At 35.6% G+C, this 21,675-nt stretch overlaps 2 protein-coding genes across 2 annotated transcripts; both read left to right on the forward strand.

The window, feature by feature from the left end:
- Positions 1-257: 257 nt before the first annotated feature.
- On the forward strand, positions 258-3,722 carry LOC120195923 (pollen receptor-like kinase 4). The gene is made up of 3 exons (XM_039197853.1): positions 258-990; positions 1,812-2,483; positions 3,055-3,722. The coding sequence occupies exons 1-3, from the start codon at positions 309-311 to the stop codon at positions 3,720-3,722; spliced, it is 2,022 nt and encodes a 673-aa protein (XP_039053784.1). The 5' UTR covers positions 258-308.
- Positions 3,723-10,914: 7,192 nt separating this feature from the next.
- On the forward strand, positions 10,915-13,908 carry LOC120195891 (transcription termination factor MTERF6, chloroplastic/mitochondrial-like). The gene is made up of 3 exons (XM_039197832.1): positions 10,915-11,028; positions 12,728-12,937; positions 13,547-13,908. The coding sequence occupies exons 1-3, from the start codon at positions 10,994-10,996 to the stop codon at positions 13,860-13,862; spliced, it is 561 nt and encodes a 186-aa protein (XP_039053763.1). The 5' UTR covers positions 10,915-10,993; the 3' UTR covers positions 13,863-13,908.
- Positions 13,909-21,675: the final 7,767 nt, after the last annotated feature.

Here is a 21,675-nt window from a genome sequence, read left to right on the forward strand (position 1 = left end):
AGGTTGGCCTTACATCTCTCCTACATGCATGACTCCATGTTTAAACCACACTATCTTCCTTTAGGTTTGAATATAGAATTCTTTACTCCAATTCACCAGCATTTCATTAATTATTCTGTAATTAACAAAACAATTCCTTCTTCTTTCTTGTGCACTCTACATCAATAAGCGTACCTTTGATCATCTCCTTCCAAGAAAGAAACAGAATTAAAGGATCCTTGGTAATCCAAAGAAAGAATACACTACATCCATTGCTGCTAAAGCTTCTCCTCTCTGGATTGTTTACCCACCCTTTTCATGTTGTATCGATGGTGATGGGCACGCACATAGCCAGGCATGTGCGCACACCGAACGTTTCGTTAATTCTTCTGCTTTTATCTTTATCACAGTTGCTCTTCTTCTCGACCGGTGACGGTACAGATATGGAGAACCTTTTAATATTCAAGGATTCATTAGAAAACCCCGCAAATCTCAGAAACTGGAACGCTTCCATCCGTCCGTGCAACGGGGATCAAGCGAACTGGATGGGCGTGATCTGCGTTGGAAACAAAATATGGGGTCTGCAACTCGAAAACATGGGCCTGGGAGGGATGGTGAACCTCGAAATCCTCAATGAAATGCCTACGTTGCGCATCATAAACCTGATGAACAACAATTTCGAGGGCAGAATCCCTGAGATGAAGAAACTAGGTGAGTTGAAGGCTTTGTATTTGTCAAACAATCACTTTACCGGGGACATTCCTGATAATGCGTTCCAAGGCTCGAGATCCTTGAAGAACCTGTTTCTGGCGAATAACGGTCTCAGCGGCGAAATTCCATCGTCGCTGGCGGCGCTGCCGAATCTTGTAGTCCTGAAACTGGAGGGGAACCAGTTTGTGGGTCGGATACCTGATTTTAAGCAGAGTGTGAAGGTGGCCAACTTTGCTAACAATGAGCTAGAAGGTCCTATCCCTGCAAGTTTAAGCAGCATGAGTGCAAGCATCTTTACAGGTAGCTGTTGCATTCATGCATCTATAGTTTAAAAATGCTTGTATTCTTCTCCCTTCCAATTAATTGTAATTGTAGTCCATCTTTAAATCGGGGGAAGTTTGAAAGTTTTCTGTTGAGGTTGAGACAAAATTATAAGTTTTTTGGGAGGGTAAAGTTAAAATATTTTATGTTACAAAGATTAAATTAAATTATGATTTTCTTTGAGAAACATCTATTTTATTACTTAAATATTACTTGTAGCTCCTTTTAGAAAAAAATTTGTATTACTTGCAGTTTTTCTCTTTGGTATTTCTACTAATTTTTTCTTAAATTTGTAAAAATGTATTACTTACTATTTAGATAATGATATCCTTAATTTTATTATTATTTATATTTATTCTTTAAAATTTTATCTTGACTTTGTTTTTAAAATAAGATTTAAAACTAAATTTAAAATCAACCATGTTTAATATTTAACGTTTATAGTTTGAGTATTCAATTTTTATATTAATTTGAGTTAAAAATAAGTTTTTTTAGTTTTTTAGTAGTACTAGATAATTATAAAATAGTATATATTTATAATATTTATTAATTATTGACCACAGAGACACACTATATGTAGGTGTAGAGGAGAACAATATTCCCTTTATACATTGAAATTATTCGATGGATTTTATAGAATTATATGTTAAAAAGCATAATGAAAATTTATTAATATCAACATGCGATTTTACATGCACAGCGAATAATGAAATGCCAAATATATTGATGAGCATAATGGTGTCAGGTTTTCATGTTTTAACGGCTTATTAGTTGAAATGCATATATATATGTTATTGCAGACAACAAAAATTTGTGCGGGCCACCTCTGGAGATCAAATGCTCCGTGACCAGTCCTCCACCACCTACCCCACCACCGACCGCCGCCACAGCTAGCCTCCCTAGCCCCCAAGTTTCACCCGTATATAAAAGGGCAACATCAGCTCTGGAAATTGCACTGATCTTGACATCTATACTGTTACTATTGGCACTCATTGCAGCAATCATTTTCATTCTGTGCAAAAGGAAGCAAAAACGTGGAGAATCAAAGGAATGGGATGGTGATGACTCCTACAGGTTGTCAGCTGCCAGTGTCGACCAAGACAAGAATAAGTTTTCCGAGTGTGGAAGCATGGTGAAGAGGAACGTGGACTACGGGAAATTGGTGTTCTTGAAGGGCGAAGCCGATAGGTTTGATCTGCAGGATCTGTTGAAAGCGTCAGCTGAGGTTCTTGGAAGTGGGAATTTTGGGGCTTCGTACAAGGCGGTCATAATGAGTGGAGAAGCTGTGGTGGTGAAGAGGTATAAACAGATGAATAGTGTGGGGAGGGAGGATTTTCATGGTCATATGAGAAGGTTGGGAAGGTTGAACCATGAAAACTTGTTGCCACTTGAGGCTTATTACTATAGGAGAGAAGAAAAGTTGTTGGTTTGCCGTTTCATGGAGGATGGCAGCTTGGCCAGTCATCTTCATGGTAAGTTTTTGGTAGACTATAATCATACCTATGATGATAATGATTTTTTTTAAGAACAAAACAATTTTAATTATTGTTACATCTTCCTACTTTCTTCCCTAATAAATTCCCTTATCATTGAAGTTTTCGAGATAAGAGGAGATCTGAAAGAGTTTTTTTCCACCAACTACATATTTTGGTGTTTCATACACTTTGATCATCATCTTTTCTTGACATGATTATTGACAGAATCACGTTATATGTCGAAATTAAATTTAATTTTAAGCAGTCATATTCATCCAACCTATCAACCTATGAATAACAATCATGACTCTAAATCTTACATTAACATTAAAATTCACTATAAAATCTCAGGACTGTGAAATTAAAAGGGCTTCCTTCATCTTCTTTTTAAACCCTATATTTCCTAGATATTAGAAAACCAAATGACGTTAACCATATGTATAATCATCATCATTGATCATTGGTTGCGATTTTATGCTAATTTTTTTTTGATTATTTGATATAGTCCTAAAAATTCTCCTGGACTATTTAGTTTAATTAAATAATTATTTACACTTGTTTTGTGTAGGCAACCATTCATCAGATAAACCAAGTCTGGATTGGCGAACTCGATTGAAGATCGTAAAGGGCATTGGCAGAGGTCTAGCATATCTCTACAACGAACTCCCCAGCCTAGTCGTACCGCACGGTCATCTGAAATCTTCCAACGTGCTTCTAAACGAGAATTTCGAGGCATTGTTGTGTGACTACGCTCTAAGACCGGTGATGAACCAGGAGCAAGCCCACATGCACATGACTGCCTACAAATCACCGGAGCATGCCATAAACGGCCGCATCAACAGGAAAACAGACGTGTGGTGCCTTGGAATACTGATACTAGAGATCTTAACGGGCAAGTTCCCAGAGAACTATCTAAAACCAAGCTATGACAGCTACACGAATCTAGCCACATGGGTGAATGAGATGGTTAAACAGAAGAGAACCAGTGAGCTTTTCGATACGGAGATGTTGGGAACTAAGAACAGCAAGGGAGGAATGATAAACCTTTTGAAGATTGGATTGAGTTGCTGTGAAGATGATCCTGAGACAAGGCCGGAGCTGAAGGAAGTAGTGCGAGAGATTGAGGAGTTGAAGGATAGAGATGAGCGTGAGTTCTCGTCAACATTAGGTGAAGTAAATGCAGCTATCTTTGGTAGAAAGGCGAGGGGTGGATCTTTTTCATCCTTTAATCTTTGATCATTTCGATGTATTGTGGGTTTAGTTGATAGTAATTATCTTAACCCCTCTCTCTCAGTTAGTCTCTAAATCACATGCTGAACAGATTACATGAATAAACAACCATGAAAGCTGTTGATGTAATGTTGGGATCTTGATTTTAATAATATAGATCTCTTCCATGAACAAGAAGACTCCATGACATTTAGTATTAAATTAGGGTTATTAGTCAGGTCAGGTCTTCTTCAATCCCTCGGGGAGAAGCCGAAACACATCTTTAAATAAATAGATAAAAAGTTCCGTCGAGCTTAGAATTAAGAGGGAAATGGATTACGTGAGGTGAATCTTCTGGAAGGAGGTCTCAACTATGGTTCATTTTTTGTATGGCCAACTATCATTTTTGTTCATTTTTATCACTCAATGATTAATTTTTTTAAAACCATATATAAAGTTACGTTTCGGTATCATTTTGATTATTTATTATTAAAAAATTAACGAAATCTCATACTTTTAGAACAATTTATACGGAAACTATTACATTAGTGCATTTTTAAAAATTTTATGTAACTTTTTATTTTTTAAATTATTGTTTGAAATGTTAAAAACATTAAAATAAATTTTAATTTTAATTAAGAGGTATATATGATATTATCCCTTAATTTAATAGACCAACGACATACTGTTCATTTTGTAATAAAATCAAAATTTCAATATTACTTTTATAATTTTAAAAGTTCTAATTTTATAGTTTTTGAAAATTTAATACTCATTTGTGAAATTTACACAAAAAACAAATACAAGCCTATTGAACGACCCTAAAATTCACCCATTCGGCTAATCTACAAAAATTGAAAGAAAAAAAAAAAACTGCAAAAGAAGAAGAAGAAGAAGAAGAAATTGTTATTCAATTACCCCAACTCAACCGGCTAGCTAATCCTTTTTCGTTGTACTGCTGCCATATTCAGGTAAGCTGCTTTTCTCTTCCAGGTGTCTGCTTCATTTACCATGTACTACTATATATATTCTCCTAGTTCTTTTATTAAAAGAATAAGAAAAAATCAGCCTTTTCCGTTGCAGCTCTTCTGGGAAAATAATGAACACTTCCAGCAAATAGTTACTAGCTTATATAGCTAAAGTGAAGAGCTTTGATTATTCTTGTTCTTGTGAATGTTGATTACTTGATTTTTCACTATTATACTTGCTTCTACGGTCTTCGTTTTAAAGGGAATATTGTTCTTTTCAGCTTTGTTTTTTCAGTGTGAGTTCAGCCATTTATGCGTGGGTTTCTCTGGGGGTGTTGAGCAAAGTTCCCCCACATGTCCGTTAAAACCTTCTCTTTTCACTGGAGTATGAAATCTCTGTCTCCAAACATCAGTTTTCTCCCTTTGCTTCGCAGATGCTCTCCGAATGCTCTCGCCCTCTCATTTCTTCACTACCCTAGAAGCCTTTCTCCGAAGCCATGTGTTCCTCAACCCATCTTGGCTCAGTCCCATCACTGTAACCAAAGTCCTCATGATCTAACACAAGCCCAGGAGTCGATTGCAGAGTACCTCCAGCAAATGGGGCTTCCATTGGAGGAATCCATTTCTATAGCTTCTAATTCCCCCAAGTACACGTAAATGCTGGTGGATGGTGTCAAGGAACTGGATGAATGGAATGATGGTGAAGGAGATAATTTGGGGTTTAAGGAAATGGTTATTTGTATTGCCAATGAGAAGGGTGATAATGGAAAGGTTGCCTTCTTGGAGAGTGTGGGTTTGCCTCTCTCTTCTGCCATGGGCGTTGCGCATTATTTGACCTCGGAATCTCTGCCCAGTATAATTCAGAAGGTTAGCGAGAAAGCTCAGTTTATGTATATATGTTTTCTAGCTCACTTTTTGGTTTGTCAGTCAGTAATGCATTCTGGTGATCTTTGTTTTGAAAGTAACTCGAATTTACAAAATTCTAGATGTGAAATGTTTCCCTAATCTCGGAGAGGGAGATTATTGTTAGACACATACCGAGGAGCTGCATTTGTGAGGCTGATACTCTAGCTAAACAAGGGATTGGATGATTAATTTTTGTTGCTTTAGAGGTTTTTCAGTAGGGTTATGGTGGCCTATTGAGGTTGTTGGGGCTGAGCTAGTTGTGTTGTTTAAGGGTCGTTTGGTTGTATTGGTGGTTTTGATTTTATGTTCTGTAATTTTTAAGGTTCTGTTAGTTTGTCTTCTGGTTGTATTTTATGTACTTTGCCTTGATTAATAAAATCCTAAGGTACTCTTTTCCTCCTTCCGCTGATTAAGGAGCTTTCCTAAAAGATCCATTAATCAAGAAGGGGGGTTTTAATGAGGCCTGAAATTCTTATAAAAAAATATGTGAAATGTTTCTTAGGCATTATTTGAACCATGCTTATCCTTTTTGGCCTAAAAAATAAAAACATATGAACTTTACAAATGAGGAGTTTAACGAAGCAGACAAAACATCACCCTAATTTTTTCACATTGAGACACAAGTTGACAAAGTCAAATTGTGAACAATGACATCATCATGCCTTAACAGTTACCAGTATGCAGGAATGTTATGGGTCTCATGTTGTAGGAACTAATGGATATTTTTCAATTTGGGCAGTATTTAAGTAATGTTTTTGAAGGTGGTGTTAGATGGGTTAATAAGACAGCTAACCTAGAGGCAGATGCCCTAGCTAAGGCTGGAATAGGTTGATTTATGTGTTGTTGTCTAGGGCTGTTTTTTTATGTTTTTATAATTCCTACTAAGGGACTCTTAGGTTGTTGTAACTCCTATGTACTTTTCATGATTCTAATATATTTCTAAGGCACTCTTTTCCTCCTTCCGTTGATTAAGGAGCTTACTATGAGTTCCATTAATCATGAAGGGTTTTTTTAATGAGGCCTCCTATTCTTATCAAATTAAAAAAAGAGACATACCTCTTGATTTCATATGTTGATCTATGGTTTGTTGTTTGAGTGTTCCTAGCTATTTCATTTTTTGGTTGGGAGTTCAATACCCCATATTAGTTTCATTGCATAAATTTTTTTCCTGCATAATCGTTTTTCTTTTTGTTCCATATATTAGAAGTGAATGATCATTTGGGACCAATTTTTTCATGGAGATTTCTTTGTCAAATTACATCAGTCTTCTTATTTTCTTCTATAAGCACTGTATTTAAGAAGGCATATGCCTAGAAAAAAGCTTTGATTTTTTTTTTGTATTAACCCTAAAGTGATAATCAGGCCAATTTTTTTTGGTTTTTGATGGCTTGCTTAGTAGTGGGTGTACATTAGTAACCTACCATATGGTCAAGCTGTTGTCATCCTTTTCAAGATTTACTTTAAGCTGACATCTAGTTGTACTCTTGCATTCTGACATGTCTAACCTGCTGCTTTTTCTTTTCATGGTTAAAATATTTTACGAATTGGTTCACCTTTTGGGTGGTAAAAGTCTAAAGAATTCCTTTTATATATTGGCCATAACTTTGTTCTTTTGGTAACCAGCCATAATGATCGTTTGGTAGAATGCATGTTCCTGAAAGAAAAAAAAAAGAATCTTCTGCTTTAGCGCAATGCTCCTTGTTTGTGTTCTCAAGCTCTTATAGTGTATCTTTTTGATGTAGGAGAATTCTAAAATTAAACCTTTTTGCCAATCTGATCAGGAAACAGTAATGTGGTACTTATCTTGCTTCAAATGAGTTCTGCTCTTTTGTGAATCGACTGAAATGAGCTCTTCATCTAAATTTGTTTCCTGGAGTCCTTACTTATCTTGCTTCAAGGGAGTTGTTCTGAGTTGGGTTTCTAGGAGTTGCAATATGGAGGCAGATAGGTTAGCTAAACAGGGAATCGGTTGAGTGTTGTAGGCTTAGTGTTGTACTATACGATAGTGTTGGTGTGGGGTTAGGCTGATGGGTGATTTTTTCCCATTGCTATTTGCATTATGGTCATGTTGTATTTTCGAGGGTTAGAGTGTTATGTTTATCCTGTGTCTCTCAGGATCAGGATGTATTGTGTATCTTATGTAATTCTGGTTTATCAATAAAATGAGGTGCTCTTTTCCTCCCTCAATTAGTTTACATCAAATGTAAACTATGAGGGAGGTTCCTAATGAGTCCTCCTATTCCTATCAAAAAAAAAAGGTTAAGTATATGAAGGAAATAATATTTTCTGTCAGTGATGATAAAGGGATTATTGGGAAAAATGCTCGTCTAATGAAATTAGCTGACCCTATTCCCATATATAATGGGGTAAGGGGGAGGTAGGATAGTAGGTTGCCCCCAACGCCAGGTTGAGAGCAGCTTCTGTGGGAGACCTCCGGCAGTCAGAATTTTGAATTGCCCACAAGGAAGGACAAAACGACATCTTCAGGCTTGCAAAATCCAGGGAAAATAGGAAAAATGATCTAGGTAGCATTAGGTTTATTAAGAACAACAATGATGTTCTTTTAGTGAAAGATCATGATATTAAGAGAGTTTGGGATAGTTACTTCTCTGGCTTATTTAATGAAGGTGCCTCTCCCTGTAGAGATAGTACCATTGATGGGTCAGCCGACCAATATACTACGGCCAATGACTGCCCTACAAGTAAGATTGAGTTTGAGGAAGTCAAAATGGCTCTTAGAAAGATGGGGAGGGATAAAGCTGTCGGTCCAGATCAAATTCCTATCACTGTGTGGTTGGCCCTAGGAGAAGAGGGAGTTAAGTGGTTGACCTACATCTTTAATATTATTTTAGAGACTGCAAAGATGCCAGAGGAGTGGAGAGAGTCTACGGTGATACCAATCTACAATATTAAAGGAGATCCCCAACGTCGTGGCAACTACAGAGGTATTAAACTACTCAGCCATACCATGAAACCATGGGAAAGGGTGATAAAGGCTAGGTTGAGACAAGTTACTAGGGTTTCGGAAAACCAATTTGGCTTTATGCCAGGCAGGTCTACTACGGAGGCGATTCATCTACTTCGACTGCTTATGGAGAAATATAGGGAAAAAATAGAGATCACCATATGGCGTTCATTGACCTTGAGAAGGCGTATGATAGCGTTCCCCGCGATACGATCTGGAAGACCTTGGAAACGAGACGGATCTCAACTGCTTCTATCCGGGAGATTCGTGATATGTACTATAGATTTACTACATATGTCAGGACTACAGTGGGCGACACCGAGGCATTCCCGGTGGAAATCGGACTCCACTAGGGGTCGGCTCTTAGCCCTTACATCTTCGCCTTGATTATGGACGACATCTATTGTGCGACACCAGACGGTGTTCCATGGTGTATGCTTTTCGCTGACGACATTGTCCTAGTTGCTGAAACAAAAACTGAGTTGAATAGTAGACTGGCTACCTGGAAGACTGCTTTAGAAGAAAAAAGTCTAAGGATCAACATTGAAGACAGTATGTTTGTTCAAACTTTAGTGGGAAACAAAACACTAAAGATGTAGAAGTATGCATAGGAGGACACGTTCTTCCCTCAAAAGATTATTTCAAGTACTTAGGATCTATGATACATAAAGATGGGGGTGTAGATGATGACGTTACACACTGTATAAAGGTGGGATGGCTAAAGTGGAGGGCTGCTACTGGAGTTTTGTGTGACAAGAAGGTGACTCTAAAACTTAAGGAAAAATTTTATAGAATGACAATAAGACCAGCGCTGCTGTATGGATCAGAATGCTGGGCAATAAAGAAGGATCACGTAAGGAGGATTGAGGCCGCAGAAATGAGAATGCTTCGATGGGCATGTGGTAGGACTCTGTGGGACATGACACCAAACTTTGCTATTAGGATGTCCTTGGGGGTAGTGCCTGTATCCGAAAAATTGAGAGAGAGAAGACTACGGTGGTTTGGACATGTCCATTGGCGATGCGGTCAGGAGGGTAGAGTCGATTACAGTCGACGGTGTCAGAAAGAGAGGACGATCAAGGAGTAAGTGGGAAGACTGCTTGAGATATGATTTGAAGGATTTAGCCCTTACCGAGGACATGACCTCTGATAAGAAAGTATGGAGACTTAAGACCAGGGTAGCCGAGTAGTGAGGATCACAACCATAGGGTGTAACATCTCTGTCTTCTTTTTATGCCTATGTAGTAATTTCAATGACTTCTAATTTTTATATGTTTCTTTCATTGGAATTTATGAAGGCTTAGAACTAGGGTAGCGAAGTAGTGTTGCCTTAGTTTGGGTTTTAACCCATTTGACTTTATTCCTTCTAGTAGCCTGCTATCATTGACTTCTGTGTATCCTTATTTTCAGGTTTCCTCTTTTTAAAATTTAACCAAGTCTTACGTTTCTGTCTATACACAGAGATTTTTACGCAGAGATTTATTTGCAGGGATTACTTCCCATTACATATGCGCATATGAAGACAGCGTATGAAGACTGTTCAACTACGTATTTATTTATTTATTTATACATGCATTGCATTTTATCTTTATTTTTAATTTTCTGACTGCCGGAGGTCTTTTACGGAAGCTGCTCTCAACATGGCGTTAGGGACAGCCTACTACCCTATCTTCCCCTTACCCCATTGCATATGGGAATAGGGTTTTGTTGTTGTTGTTATTGCTCTTCTAATGATGATGCACTTGTCAATTCCTTCTGATGAAGATGTGCAACAAACATTATCCTTCTTTGAGAGGGTATAATATGACTTCCAATCTTTTACCTTATGTGAAATGATATCATGTTTTTTTTTTTGCCTAATAATTTTTGTTCTCTCCCTCCCCCCAATTTTTAAACTTTTCAATCGGCATTTAAGTTGTTCATTTGCTTCCTGCCATGACAAAATTAAGCAATATATGTTGCAGATTGAAGCAAGACATGGAGGTTTAGAGATGTTGACTTCATTTGATGATTCTTTTAGATTTCTGTTGGAATCATTTCCACGTCTTTTATTGTTACTGGAGGAGTCCCATTTGGAACCTGTTGTTGATTTTCTTGAAAATGTCGGAGTTCCAAGAAGATCTTTGGGAAAAGTATTTTTGTTGTTTCCCCCCATCTTGTTTTGCAAGATTCAGGGCATTAAATCAAAAGTTTCAGCTTTTGAGAAGGCATCTTTCAAAATTTAAATACTAGTTTCATTTAACTGAGTGTGATTCTCTATTTGCAAATGAGATGAATACCTTTTTTCTTTTTAGTGGATGGAATTCTATTTTAAATTTTAATATGATTTATATGTTGTTTGTCCATAATTGAAGTATTATTTTTATGAATTTTCTTCTAGGTTGGTGCTGCATATGAAGATATTGGGAAAATGTTACTAAAATATCCGTGGATACTTTCAACAAGTATTCAAGAAAATTATGAGCAGATCCTTTTGTTTTCTGAGGAAGAGAAGGTATACTGATTTTATAACCTAACTTGACCTCCTAGCTAGGGTGTATTTGATATAAAACAATGTAAGAAAGCCGTTATGTCAGTTGACATTCATGTATTGACTAATCTTAGAAAGTTTGTTGTAAAATCTGTTAGAACTAGTTAATGATATTTGGCTTATAACTCATGTAATAATTACTCTTTTCTATCTTGGCTAATAATACAGATTCTGCTTCTCTTTTCTCTCAATTTTCTTTATTTCTTCTTTGACTTCACTTGAGAGCTGTTCTTTCTCATCAACTCTCTTGTGTTTAGCCTTGACTAACCAATGCACATCAGTCTTACATTTGCCTTATATTCATGTGCTTGACTGTATACTTGGATTATGTGTGATTGTGTTTTGATTTCGTCCTGATATTCATGTTTATTTACTGCTTAATTGAGGTGCTAATGTTTTGTTATTTGTTTTGAAATTGTTAATTTAATTGTTCAGAAAAAATAACCAGGAGCTTATTTTTTATAGTTACTAAAAGAAGAAATTGTTGGAGGATATGATAGTCTCTGAAAGTTGCCATTTGAGTCTGAGAATGTATTCTCCATAGTTAGTTTTATTCTTCTCTGACACTTCCAATTGACGTAATGTACAACCTTTTTTTTGTTTTGTTTACTGCTCTTTATTGGTAAGTATTTTTTCTTTCCATTTAACCGGACAAGTAATTATGCTTCTGTCAGGCACCTAAAGTTGGTGTTTTGCATCATTTGATTACATCTCCAAGCATAAATATTCTCTATTGAAGTCATAACCTTGGCTAGAAAGTTGCATTGTCTTCATCCCATCTCTATATGTTGAATCGCCTCTTAAAAAAACAACTAGGTTTAACATAACTCTGAAAGGTGAGATAATTCACGTTTAGCAAGTCCATGCTATATGTTTGAAGGAATTGACATGCAGTACAATTATATCTCATTGCTGACATGAAAAAAATGAGGATGCTATCCTTCCCATGGTCCTACCGGTTGCTCCTGGACAGTGCCTTGTACATTTCTGTTTCTATGGATGTTTCGTTGTCGTAATTTATCTTAATGATGTTGTAACCATACATATAAATTCTAATTATTGAGGAAGTTTGAAAACTAGACTTATGGGAGGTATCCATCCCTTTTTTTGATGCTCTATATTCAATTCTTCCTTGTTGAACTGATTGACTGAAGTTTGATCACACACAACACACCCACAAGAAGACATATATTTGAAACAGAGGGAAGGGGTCGGGGTTACTGATGTCTCCTCTGGCTTTTCAATTTTTTTTATACTTCTTTCCTTTCAGTTAATTCATTAGCAATAACATGTTTTCATTGCCGTGAAACCAGATTTTTGTTGATTTCTGGGTATTAGGGAGTAGGGACAACTCCAAGAGTCCAACTCTACTGTTTTTCAGTGGTCAATATTGGTTGATTTGTTTCTTTAACTGCATAATCCTAGCATTTTGTTTATGAAGCTTAGGTGCTTCTTAAGTATAACTTGTATCGCCTCAAGGGTTGTAAAACAGACTAGTCCCCATGGATTATGAAAGTAAAATTGTGGCATTAAATCCTAACTTTGAAATAATGTATTCATTTACGGTTTCAATTAATGGACTTGATTTTGCACTGTTTTTCCTTTTGGTTTATTCTGTTTTTTTTATTTTCTTATATAATTATGGTTATTTCCCTTTTTACAGGTTGTTCTATTTTTCAAAGCTCTTGGTCTTGACCAGGAAAGTGTGGGAAAGCTACTCTCTCGCTGTCCATAAGTTTTTTTCTGCCAAAACTTTGAAGAAAAAGGTTGAATTTCTTGCAGAGTTTGGTATTTCCAGAGACTACTTTCCTATCGTCATCAAAAAGTATCCAGAGCTTCTTGTGTCTGACATGGGCAAAACACCGCTTCCTCGGTAATGCTTTTATTCCAGTACACTTTGTCTATATTAGTTGAGGTGCTGGTGTGGTGGAAGAATACACAAATATCAACCACGCCTCCCATGGAAAAAGAAAACTGTCCAAAAAGAAAATAACATAAAATGAAAATCTGAGTTTCGTTAATGCTATTGTAGATGGTATTGAAGGTATTGGCCAAAAGGAAAAGGTACTCAGGCTTTGCTTGGTATGAAGGATGGAAAATGTGTTAATCAAATGGTTAAGATTCATGACCACTTTCTTATTTTGAATCTTATCCATTTGATTAACAATTTTTCTATCCTTCCTCATTTCCATCCTTAATATCAAGCAAGGCCTAAAAACTCTTCGTTTTTTTCTATCAAGTTATAGATCACAAACGAAATGAGTTTTGATGTCGATGCCACATGTCCTTCTAATCTTGAGGTGCAGTACCTTGAACCAACTTAGGAATGGATATGAAAGTTGGAAATATAAACATTTGGTGTCATGCCTTTTTATTTTTACTTCAATTTTATGATGAAAACCATGTTTGTAAAGTTACAGATTATGCAGTGATGAAAAAAAATCATTGTTGTTGTAACTCAATCTAGTTGTTATATGAACAGGATGAATTATTTGATGGAGATGGGGCTGTCGAGGAGGGAGATCAGTTTAATGGTCTGTAGGTTTTCCCCTTTACTAGGATACAGCATCGAGGAGGTATTAAAACCGAAACTAGAATTCCTTTTAAACGGCATAGGAAAGCCAGTGAAGGATGTGGTGGGGTATCCAAGGTTCTTCAGTTATTCACCGGAGAAGAGAATAAAACCCAGATTCTGGGTACTTAAGGGAAGGAATATTGAATGCAGCTTAGAAGAAATGTTAGGGAAAAATGACCAAGAGTTTGCTGTCGAGTTTATGGGAATGTCTTCCGCTACTTAATTGTTTTAACGTTGAAGTGATTCTCACTTTGTAAATTTCAATGGCAAGGGGGATATTTTAATTCTATCGTCCTTTCAAGCTGGGCTTCACATTTCATACGTCCACTGTAGCTAAAATGTGCTTTGTTTGATCGGTTTTTTGGCCCAATATGACGTACCAGTTTTTATTTTGCAATCTACGGTAAATACTATAGTATGGGTGACGAGTTCGATTGGATATATTATTTTAATGGTCTCAGTTTAGTAGATCTTATGTGGATCATTATTTTAATGTATTTAGTGGGACTTGTCACCTCTTAGGAAATTATTTTTTAAAAATAATTTATAAAATTAATTAAAAATTAAAAAATTTATGGAATCAGTTATCTCGACGTGATTATTTCTCTTAAATTCGAAAAAACTAACCGATTAGAACCGTTGATAACAGGCAAAAACAATGGTTACCTCGAGTATTGGGCCAAATAATTCTCGGACCCTCGGTATTAAAAAAAAAACTTGTTTGATCTTCCGCTCCAGCCCATTACAACCCTTTTTCAACTGTTTGTATCTTCCCACCAGGTATTGTTGTATTAACATCAACTGCTGATTCCTTACCAAATGCACCTTGCTGCTTCTGCTGTTGTTGCTGCTGTGGCTGCATGGCCGTAAGCCCCCCAGGATTGGAACCCGTATTAAACACTGCATGCAAAAAAGCCCAAAATCAAAATGTTTTAAGTCTCGACTCACATCGAACAGTTTATGAATGAGGAAAGAAGCAACCAAGCACCACTAGATATAAAAATATAATAATATTATTATTATGTATATGTTATGCATATATGAAAGAATGTCAAAACCATTATCATTCATACTTTGGTCGCTTAAGATTTGAGATGCGTGTGTCCGATGAGGATTGCTACCAGGTAGTCCATACTGCAATTAACGAACTACATTACACTTGATGAGTTACGACAAGAAATAATGTATGTAGGCATATAAATAAGGACAACCATACAGATGCACTAGATACAAACAACAATGGCTATATGCCAAGGATCTACCCGATTTGCTGCAAAATAATGTGTTTCGGCAATCCAAACTACATAGAGCCTTGAACAAGATGTGCCAATCTCTAACAGCGTGTAAGGGAACACGAGTGAGGGCTGGGAAACAACAGGATTAATAAATTGCACTTACCTAAGTTTGCATATATGGCCAAACCATGCTCCCTTACTCTTGTTTTTATGCTTATATAATTAACCTCTCTTTCTAGTTTATTAGATAAGAAATACAAATGCTAAGGACCATCAACAGTGTGTTTAAAAAACCAGCCTAAATCTTACTTATCAATCGTATACAGAGAACCAAAGATCAAAGGCTTAGCTAACAGCTCTTTTAGTCCTTTATTTAGAGCCCTTATTTTTAATTTTCTTACTTTTAAGTCGTTTATTCAAACAAGTAAACCTATGTAACCTCTATTTAAAGAGGCTGGTTGGCAGCAATAAAATTGTCAGATTTTTTTTTTTTTAATAACAGAGGTTTGAGACTCATTCCAAAGAAGACTAAGGTTGGTAACTCCCTTTGACGAGTTGCACGCATTTGTCATAGGTCACTCTCGCAGTAGGAATCGTATAATGGGGAAGCCCCCTCTCGTATAAATTATTTATATTTATATTTATGATAATTTCATGTTTTATCAGTTTATTATTACCTCACTAAGTTATACTTAGCGCATGATGATTTTCATGCGTAGGTTATAATAGATATAAGGACGAGCAGTGATGAGCCTCTCAAGCATCTTTTTGGAAGTCATATCTATCATCAATATCAGTAAGACATCTACGATGTTATTTTTGACTTTTAGTGGCATGCATAATTATGTTAGTAGTTTTATTTATCGAATTTGCTTTTAAATAGTCTGTAATAGTAAACTATGACTTATTTATTTTGTCTAGACTAGTGTTATCAATATTATGCACGAGTAGAATAGTTAGTAGAATTCAGGCAGGTCTAAATGATTTACGAAAAATACACTAAACTATCTAATCTCTGCTTGAAAATTGAATTTGTTTTACGACAATCTATTAATTTATAATTATGTGCTTTTAAGAAAATAGATTTAAAGTTTAAAATATGAGAATTTTAAAGCGAAACAAAATTTTAAGCATTTACGCTCAATGAACATTTGTAAAGTTGATGTAACATTTATGACTCATATTTTAAGATGTATATGGGTTATGGATGTTACAAGGATAACATAATCTTTTAGTGTTTTATGATAAGCATCATCGTTGCCCATATGATACACTATTCATTTAGCACAATTTTCAATTTCATGTTGATTATCTATTAATAATTTGTCACTCGTTTTTATTTTCACTTTTCTCACAACCTATTGAAAGGTTTGGGATTTGATTTATACATGATACATCATCGCTACCTCAATATTCACATGGTATGAGGTTCATCTAATATATTATTCACGTAGTACATAGGGATGGCAACGGGCCGGGTATTGGTCCCCGTCCCCGTTTAAAAAACTCATATCTGTCACCGCTTAAAAAATCGTGAGAATTTAAACGTGGATTCCCATCTGATAATCGGGAAAAACCGCGGGAAAACGGATATCCCCGTTTAGCATAAACGGTTATTTAAACGAGTATCGGGATGGGTATATATATTTAAATTAAATATATAAATATTATATATATATATATATATTAATTTAAATTAAATTTATTAATATATATATAATAATAATAATTATTTTTAATATTTATCGGGCCGGGTATCGGGCCGGGTAATCAGGGCGGGGATTACCAAACCCTTCCCCTTCCCCGTTTAGCATAAATGATTTTTCCCCGTCCCCGTTTATCATCCCTGAATCCGACCCGTTTAATTCGATTTTCCCTGTCGGATTCGGGTTTTTTTGTCATCCCTAATAGTACATCATTCTATATATGAGTATTCATTCTAAAATGATTCATTGTTCACATTTATTTCTTAATGTTCAATTGTGCTAATTATTTCAAATGGTAAATACATTATTTACTTGATAGATGGCTTATGCACCATTGATTTATCAGTCTATTTTGATACGAGTATATTTAAGGACACTTTTGAAGTTTTTTACCCATCAAGAATATTTTGGTCATTTATACCATTTAAAATTATTATTTTTATTTCATGAGTTAAGACCCCTTTTCCAAGCTTGCTTGTACATTCCATGGTGATTCACAATTATTTGAATGCAACAAGAGATGTTTCTGAACTTTCGACATTGGAGAGTATGGATACCCAATTAGAGAGTATAGGTACTCAATAAACAATATGGATATTTAAACAAGGAGTACATGGACCTCGATATCAATACACACTTATTAGTATCGATATCAAACCCACAGTATCAATACAAAATGATGGTATCGGCACCGAAAAATGTCTCAAAATTCCCCGATACTAATATCCAACCATATAAATACTCAAGCTGAGTTGAAATTTCTTAGATTTCTTCACAAATTCATCTAATGTCAATAAATTTAAAAATTTATATTTTAAGCTCAATAATCATTTTAAAACCCTTTTAAATATTTTAGTTTAAGCCCAAATCAATTTTTAAGGTTAGGAGAATTTTGTAAGGTCATTTAGCACAATAAAACCACATGTTGGACCGTCCAAGGATAATCTACGACATAAATCATGCAAAATACTCAACATGTTTCAAAACTCAAATCCACACGTAAAACATCATATTTATAAAAGTCATAAAATCACAAAGTATCAGAAATATAATCAACTCTCACGTGTTGACTTAGGAATTCGAGACGTTACAAAACTATAGCCCACTATGACTCGTCACTAGCCCAACTGAGTGCAGCCCAAACACACCTGGACCTAGACTATACCGCTTGAGCCCTGTCTGTTATAACCCATCAAGACCTGCCTGTTAGTGGAACTGAACCGCCCAAGCTCAATAGCTTTCGACGCAAATGTTGTTGACCTAAATGGTTTATCAAGCACGAGGCCTATACGTATACTCGATTCATACATGACTTGTTTATTGACTGTTATCAATTTATATCCAATCTATTAACTGAATCATATACGACCCATTGATTAATTCATATATGACTCATTGATTTGACCTGAACTTTATATATATCCACACCTGAATCGAACCTGATTTATAACTTTTTTTTACTCATATTTGTTAACCCGAATCATTTTAATCCATAGACCTAATTTATTGATTATTGACTTTGATTGTTGATTTTGACTTTATTCTATGATTTTGATCTATTGACTTCAAATTTCTAACTTAATTCACTGGATTTTAACCCATATTTCTTTTTCCTATTGATTGATTTGAATATTCCTTTTTCTTTTTTTGAAGGTATCTAACTAACGTCAGAGTGCACCGACAAGTAAGATTTGCTTAACCGATTGTTATGGCAATAGATTCATAGCTTAATAAGCCAGTGGAATATTTTAGAGATCATATTCAAATTCTTGAAAATTAATTTATGTAGGCTCTAACTTTTGAATAAGTGTAAATCTTATTAAGCCACTGTTTGTATTATATATACATATATATTATTGTTTTATCAATGTTGATAGTTCATGGTACAATATTACATCCAACATGTGCATGTAGGTTTGAAAATGAGTCGAGTCTAGTTCGCCTAATGTGGAACTCGACTCGACTTGAAAACTTTAAAATTAAGTTCGACTCGATACGAAAACTCGTGAGTTTAAAATTATTAAGTTAAACTAGAATTCGAAATTAAAAATTGAAGCTCGAGTATACTCAAAAGTTTTTCAGCATAAAATTTTCAAGCTCCACTCAAAATCATAAATTGAAGCTCGACTCGAACTCGAACCTTAAGTACATGAAAGCCTTATATAGATTTTTTTAAATAACAACAATAACAACAACAAAACCCAATTCCCATATGCAATGGGGTAAGGGGGAGGTAGGGTAATAGGCTGCCAGGTTGAGAGTAGCTTCCGTGGAAGACCTCCGGCAGTTAGAAAATTAAAAATATAGATAAAATGCAATGCATGTATAAATACATAGTTGAACAGTATTCATATGCAGTCATTAATATCATTAATATCTTATGCGCGTCTGTAATGGGCAGTAATCCCTGCAGATAAATCCCTGCGAAAAAATCTCTGCATATAGACAGAAACGTAAGACCCGACTAAATTTAAAAGTGAAGAGAATGATACACAGAAGTCAACGATAGTAAGCCCAGTTCTAAGCCTTCATAAATACCAATAACAGAAACGTATAAAAAGTATAAGTCATGGAAATTACTACAAAGGCATTAAAAGAAGACAAAGATGATACACCCTAGAGATGTGACCCATACTACTCGACTATCCTAGTCTTAAGTCTCCATACTTTCCTATCAGAGGTCATGTCATCGGTAAGGGCTAAATCCATCAAATCAGATCTCAAGCAGTCTTCCCACTTCTGCCTTGGTCGTCCTCTCCTTCTGGCACCGTCGATTGTAATCGACTCTACCCTCCTGACCGCATCCGACGGTAGTCGCCTAAGGACATGGCCAAACCACCGTAGTCTTCCTTCCCTCGATTTTTCAGAAACAGGCACCACCCCCAAGGACATCCTAATAGCAGAGTTTGTTGTCATATCCCACAGAGTCCTACCGCATGTCCATCGAAGCATTCTCATTTCAGCGGCCTCTATCCTCCTTACATGATCCTTCTTGGTTGCCCAACATTCTGATCCATACAACAGCGCTGGTCTTATTGCCATTCTATAAAATTTTCCCTTAAGTTTTAGAGGCACCTTCTTGTCACACAAAACTCCAGTAGCGACCCTCCACTTTAGCCATCCCGCCTTTATACAGTGTGTAACGTCATCATCTACACCCACATCTTTATGTATCATAGACCCTAGGTACTTGAAACAATCCTTTGAGGGGAGAATGTGTCCTTCTATGCATACTTCTACATCTTCATCGTTTTGGTCCCCACTAAAGTTTGAACATAAATACTATGTCTTTTCAATATTGATCCTTATACCTTTTTCTTCCAAAGCAGTCTTCCAGGTAGCCAGTCTACTAATCAACTCAGATTTTGTTTCAGCAACTAGGACAATGTCGTCAGCGAAAAGCATACACCATGGTACACCATCTGGTGTCTCACAATAGATGTCGTCCATAATCAAGGCGAAGATGTAAGGGCTAAGAGTCGACCCCTGGTGGAGTCTAATTTCCATCGGGAATGCCTCGATGTCGCCAACTGTAGTCCTGACGTATGTAGTAGATCTACAATACATATCACGGATCGCCCGGATATAAGCTGTTGGGATCCGTCTCGTTTCCAAAGTCTTCCAGATCGTATCGCGGGGAACACTATCATAAGCCTTCTCAAGGTCAATGAACGTCATGTGAAGATCTCTAGACTTTTCCCTATATTTCTCCATAAGTCGTCGAAGTAGATGAATCGCCTCCGTGGTAGACCTGCTTGGCATAAAGCCAAATTGGTTTTCCGAAACCCTAGTAACTTGTCTCAACCTAGCCTCTATCACCATTTCCCATAGCTTCATGGTATGGCTTAGTAGTTTAAAATAAATAACTTATAAATGTTAGTATTATTAATAAATGTTAATATTATTAATAATTTAATTTAAAATCTAAAATTTTAATATATCATTTCTCGAGTAGCCCGTGAGCTTTTCAAGTCGAGTATCAACTAGCTCGCTTTGACTTGTTAAGAATTTGAGTCGAGTTTGAGCTTAATTCAAGTCCATTTGATTCAAGTATTGACTGAGCTTTGATCGATTCTATCTCGAGTAACTCGCAATCTGTCTCGTCTCATTTACGACCCTATGCATACCTATAGTCTTTTTTATCACAATGGATTTTTTATAATTATTTTGATACATATATATTTAATTTTTTAGGTTTATGACCAAATTTATAGACTTTGTAAATGTAGAGGGTTAAATTTGTTGATTTATTTAGGTTTAAGACCAACATAATGTGCAAATATTAGAGACTAATCAAATGAAATCATTAGTGACTAATTGTAAAATTAAACAATGTAGTAGCTAAAGTAGAATAACTCCATAGTTTGATGACTAAAGAAATAGTTTATCCTTAGTTTTACATTGTTATGTTAGAGAGATCTTCGTAATCATCACTAATAATTATACAAATTGGCTAAAGTGGACAACAAATAGTCGTTTGTCCCTTCGTAAATTACGCGGTAACTTTAACAATGTTTAATTTCATTACTTATCATAATTAATAGGGTAAAGTACACAAACGGTCCTTCTTCTATAGGATGTTATTTTGTTGAGTCAATCAATTATTAAAAGTTATAAAATGATCACCTTACTATTCACATGTTCCAAACTTGTCATTTTCCGTTTAAAAATTAACGTTCGTCTAAGCTGGATGTTAACATGCTGGTTGAGATATGATAGTCATTTGTGATTCTGATATCATATTTTATCTTATCTCAGTTAGTATATTAACGTTCAGATCAGGCTGTCGTTAATTTGTTAACAGAAAAGGATGAGTTTGAAACATATAAATGATCATATGACCATTTTATAATTTTTAATATTCGAATAACTCAACAAAGTAATGCCCCATAGTTGAGGGATCATTTTATAACTTTTAATAATCGAGTGACTCAATAAAGTATCATTCTATAGTTGAGGAAATATTCATGTACTTTACCCTAATTAATAATGAATTAAAACAACTATTTTTAGTTACGATCAAGAAACAAATAATAATAATAATAATATTAAAAATAATAATAATCTACATTTAGTAAGTTTTTCTCGTCTTTCT

This window comes from Hibiscus syriacus, unplaced genomic scaffold, assembly GCF_006381635.1.
Source record: "Hibiscus syriacus cultivar Baekdansim isolate YM2019G1 unplaced genomic scaffold, ASM638163v2 tig00117021_pilon, whole genome shotgun sequence".
Classification (NCBI taxonomy): domain Eukaryota; kingdom Viridiplantae; phylum Streptophyta; class Magnoliopsida; order Malvales; family Malvaceae; genus Hibiscus; species Hibiscus syriacus.

What these genes read in the sequence shown, in the direction of transcription:
- LOC120195923 (XM_039197853.1), top strand. Translation starts at nt 309, where the DNA reads ATGGTGATGGGCACGCACATAGCCAGGCATGTGCGCACACCGAACGTT. An exon ending in GAGTGCAAGCATCTTTACAG is followed by an intron (nt 991 to 1,811) that starts GTAGCTGTTGCA and finishes ATGTTATTGCAG; the next exon opens with ACAACAAAAATTTGTGCGGG. An exon ending in CTTGGCCAGTCATCTTCATG is followed by an intron (nt 2,484 to 3,054) that starts GTAAGTTTTTGG and finishes TGTTTTGTGTAG; the next exon opens with GCAACCATTCATCAGATAAA.
- LOC120195891 (XM_039197832.1), top strand. Translation starts at nt 10,994, where the DNA reads ATGAGCAGATCCTTTTGTTTTCTGAGGAAGAGAAG. An exon ending in TGTTTTCTGAGGAAGAGAAG is followed by an intron (nt 11,029 to 12,727) that starts GTATACTGATTT and finishes CCCTTTTTACAG; the next exon opens with GTTGTTCTATTTTTCAAAGC. An exon ending in GGCAAAACACCGCTTCCTCG is followed by an intron (nt 12,938 to 13,546) that starts GTAATGCTTTTA and finishes TTATATGAACAG; the next exon opens with GATGAATTATTTGATGGAGA.